Source organism: Nestor notabilis, unplaced genomic scaffold (genome assembly GCF_000696875.1).
Source record: "Nestor notabilis isolate BGI_N333 unplaced genomic scaffold, ASM69687v1 scaffold9759, whole genome shotgun sequence".
Lineage (NCBI taxonomy): Eukaryota > Metazoa > Chordata > Aves > Psittaciformes > Psittacidae > Nestor > Nestor notabilis.
The window spans coordinates 552-4,756 of NW_009945022.1; the positions used below are offsets into that span (position 1 = coordinate 552).

The window sequence follows — 4,205 nt, forward strand, 5'->3', positions numbered from 1 at the left end:
AAGCCCATTTTCCATGTGTAAGAATGGGATAGGTGGGATTTTCCCTTGGGAGAAGCTGTTCTTCCCTCCCTACAACCTCGGGTTTCCAAGCTGCTTTTCCTGTTGGAGCAAGGTAGGACTTGGGTCTTGGAAGCGCTTGCCCAGGAGATGACAAGGACTCGTTGTGCTGGTTCCCTGGGATTTGCTCTTCTTTTCCCGAAGGAATAAGGTGGCTCCGAGGGATTCAGCCCCTCGTGTGTGCTTGGAATGGGAAGTAGATCATGGAATGGGTCGGAAGGGGCCTTAAAGCCCGGGTAGATCCACCATAGAAAGGGCCACCTTCCAGCAAGCTCCATCCAGGCTGAAGCTGGATAATTCCTTGGAATCACATTGGGAGCAGACTGTGTAATCCCAAAACATAAGAGGTATCCTTATGGATCTGGAGGCTAATTCCCAGAGGGTTGGACTCATGGTGGCAGCTCCTAAATCATTCCTTCTTCTTGCCCTCAAAGCCTGTCCTTTGCTTCTCTGCTCCTCCAACCCGTTGGTATTCCATGTTATTCCAGGCTGGAATGGGGTGGGAATGACTGAAGGAGGTGGGAGGAGAACCTCATGGGAGAACTTGGCATGCGGTGGGTTTGTTGGTGTCCTTGTGGGAGCAGAGCGAGGACGTTGGGAAGCTGCTGTCCCAAGTGATGTCCCAGGAGGAACATCACCAGGAGGCAGGAAGACAGGGAGGAGAAGACCTTTCTCCTGGGCTGGGATTGGGAAGCATGGAATGGGGTGGCTCGGAAGGGATTCTCCATTGGATCTGGCATCACTCGCACACGTCCCATTCAGTAGGACCTGGAGGGCTTGGAGAAGCCTCCTTTAGTCTGGAGAAGAGAGGATTGAGCTGGGACCTCCAAGGTGGTACCAAGGGGATGGTCCCAGACTCTTCTCCGTGGTGGCCAGCGAGAGGACAAGGAGCAAGGGCCATAACTGGAACCACACCAAGTTCCAGCTCACCATGAAGAAGAACCTCCCAAACCCACCTCGAGATGTTCCCATTACCCTGCTTGAGGTGGGACTCCAGGATGTCCAGAGGTTCCTTCCTCGTGCTTCTCTGATCTTACTCCTGGGAGTAACAGGAGCTCCCACCTGGTTTCTTGTGCTGTAGGTGAGGAGCAGAAGGTGAGGAGCAGAAGGTGAGGAGCAGAAGGCTCCTTGCTCCATCCCACTGCTCCTTGGCCTTCTGTAACAAAAAGCCACCCAAAGAGTGGATGGAGAAGGCAAAGGGGCTCACCAAGGCTTTGTAGCACTACTACTGGTAGTAACGTTCCTCGGGGACGCAGAACCTGAATGACTCTGTGTGGTCGGTGCCTTTGGGTTGGGTTGGGAAGGACCTTCAAGCTCATCTGCTTCCAACAGGGCCACCTTCTCCTAGAGCAGGGTGCTCCACGCTGGCCTTGAAGCAGCGATGGGGCAGCTCCAGCTTCTCCAGTCAACCCATGCCCATGTCCCACCAACCTCATGGGGAAGAACTTCCAAGCCAAACCCATCCCTCCCAAACCATTCCATCATTCCCTGCTCCATGAGGTGGACTTGGCTGCTCTTCCTCACTGCTGTGTAGGGACAACTACATCTGGGGCCTTCTCAGGCCAGCGGGTGGTCCTTTGGGCTTCTTCTTCACTCCAGTAGGAGCATGGAAGGTGGGGCTTTGGTTGTCTCCTTCAGAGCACAAGGCAGATGTGGGCTCCTGGAGAACCTTGTGGCTTCTGCAGAAGAAGCCCTTGGTGGAGAGGACCAGAAGGTCCAGAAGGGGCTTTCCTCCTCCTGAACTCCTTGGGTTTCCTTCCTTCTTCCATAGGTTCCTCAAGCTCATCACTATGACTGATGGAGACTACGACTACTTGATCAAACTCCTGGCCCTTGGAGACTCCGGAGTTGGGAAGACCACGTTCCTCTATAGATACACGGACAACAAGTTCAACCCAAAGTTCATCACCACAGTAGGGATTGACTTCAGGGAAAAACGAGTGGTGGGTTGTCTCCTAGGGGACCTTCTAGGGGGGCTTCTTGCTCATTGGGGCCCAGGAACCCGGTTCCTCTCGAGGTTTCTCTTACGGTGCTCGAGGCCAGCTTGGGTGGAGCAACCTTGGAGAAGGTGGCCCTTGGGTGAGCTTCGAGGTGTCTTCCAGCCCACGGGGTCTTGGGGCAGCACCCAAACCGTGTGGCACCAAGCAGGACCCATTGCTTCATGCAAGGCTTGGGTCACAGGTAGCCCCATAGGGCCACCAGCAGATCCTGCCCAGCCCCACCCCTATGTCCTCTCGAAGGAGAAGTGCTCCTCAAGGTACCTCCAGCCCAAATGGAGCTTGAAGTCCTCTTCAAGCAGTGGCAGCTGCACCTTCCAACAGGGTGGGGGAGCCAGAGCTTCAGCCTCCACACTCTCTCCAACCAGGAGGAGAAGCTACAACCAGGAGGAGAAGCTACAACCAGGAGGAGAAGCTACAACAAGGAGTAAGGGTGCTGGAGAAGGGCTTTGCATCATGGGCTGGAGCGATAGGACAATGAAAGAGGGGTTGGATCTAAGGAGGACGTTCCTTGGTGGGAGAGTGGTGGAGCAGGTTGTCCATGGTGGTGGCCTCCTCTGGCCTTGCTCCACCATCTCCAGGTCCTTCTTACGCTGTCGCCCCCAGAGGTGAAGTTGTCCACGCGGGGCCATGAAGATGCTTTGAAGGTCCTGTTAATCCAGTAGAACATCAGGAGAAGATGGACATCAGGCCCTCAGCCCCCTCCATCTCCTCTGGCAACCTCTTCACGCTGCTGTCTCCTTGGAGATGGAGGTTCCCGAGTTCTCCGTCGGGGTCCATTTGGGACTAAGACACTTGGGAAGTGGGGGACAAAGCCCATCTCATGGGGGTCTCAAGGAGAAGCCCCACGTTTCCATGCCTCAAAGGAGACAAAAGCAGGTTGAGGAGGTTCTCCTCGTCTCCAAGGGCTGGGCAACCTCTGGCTGTAGACTTGGAAGGGACCTTCAAGCTCCTTCGGTTCCATGGGCAGGGACACCTTCCATTAGACCTCTCCAAGCTGGCCTTGACCACCTCAAGGCTGGGGCAACCACAGCTTGTCCCAGTGAAGTCCACGTTCTCTTGGTCTAAGTAGAAGGACAATGTTTGCCCGTTGAAGGTGCTGAGATCCTCCTAAACCACCTCAGAGAACCAAGATGGTCCAGCCTTGACGTGGCTTCTTCTGCTTCTCCTACCCTTAATGTCCACCAGAGGTCAATGGGGTGGTTGATGCTGCTAGAAGCTCACGAGAGCAGCACTGCAACAAGCAAGGTGTAAAGTCGTAGTATCTTAAGCGTGACCAGCTGGTCTTTGAGGAGCTGTTCCATGATGGTTTGTGTGGTTCTTTGGGGTGTAGGTCCTACTAGGAGCAGCTTTCAGAGGTGGCTTCAACTCCAGGTGTGACCTTACTCCTCGCTTGCACCGGGTTTCCGAGCGGATGTGCTGATCGGCCTCTCTTCTCCAGGTCTACAACAGCAGAGGAACGAATGGATCTCCAGGGAAGGCCTTCAAGGTCCATCTCCAGCTTTGGGACACAGCTGGGCAAGAAAGGTAACGGAGGGGACCTCGGTGGAAGGCAAGTCTGGAGTAGTTCATGTTCCTGGGGAGAACAGGAGGTGGAAACCTCAAGTATCTCTCCAAAGCGAAGACCTGACGCTGCTTGGACCATGGATGGAGCAGCCCTGAGGAGAAGGACTTGGTGGTGGGGTGAGGAGAAGCTCCCCATGGAGCCCTCAGAGCAGCTCCCAGGGCCTAAAGCTGGACGAAGGGCTTGGGATGGAGGGATGGGATGAGGACTTGGGGCTTCCAGGAGGGTGGTGGGACCCTGGGATGGGTTGAATGGAGAAGTTTGAATGGCAGTGTTGGAGCAACCTGCTCTAGCGGAAGGTGGTCCTACTCATTCCTTACTCTTCCTTCATTTTCCTTACTACGGCCTCCATGGAGTAGTGCAGATCCCTCTACTCCATGTCTACTCTCAGAAGGTGACCCTTAGGGTGCTTTACTACCTGTTTGCTTCTCCTCCTCACCGGCTCCGTCTCAGTCCAACCAAGCCGAAGCCGAACTCCCACTTTACTCACTGCCTACTCCATGGTGGCTCCTGGGCTGCTCCAAGGAAAGCAACCCAGGGCTCTTGGTCCACCAAGACCTTGCAGGAACCACATCTCCAGAGGCTTT

General features: G+C 55.0%; 1 protein-coding gene across 1 annotated transcript; it reads left to right on the forward strand.

Moving 5' to 3' along the window:
* The first annotated feature begins 1,847 nt into the window (after nucleotides 1-1,847).
* Nucleotides 1,848-3,585, forward strand: LOC104412091 (ras-related protein Rab-27B). The gene is made up of 2 exons (XM_010022695.1): nucleotides 1,848-2,000; nucleotides 3,496-3,585. Exons 1-2 carry the CDS (start codon nucleotides 1,848-1,850, stop codon nucleotides 3,583-3,585), a joined length of 243 nt encoding a protein of 80 aa, XP_010020997.1.
* The last annotated feature ends 620 nt before the right edge of the window (nucleotides 3,586-4,205 follow it).

Excerpts from the sequence above, each read along its gene's own strand:
- LOC104412091 (XM_010022695.1), top strand. The coding sequence starts at position 1,848 with ATGACTGATGGAGACTACGACTACTTGATCAAACTCCTGGCCCTTGGA. Across the intron at positions 2,001-3,495 it reads ACTTCAGGGAAAAACGAGTG|GTCTACAACAGCAGAGGAAC; the intron begins GTGGGTTGTCTC and ends TCTCTTCTCCAG.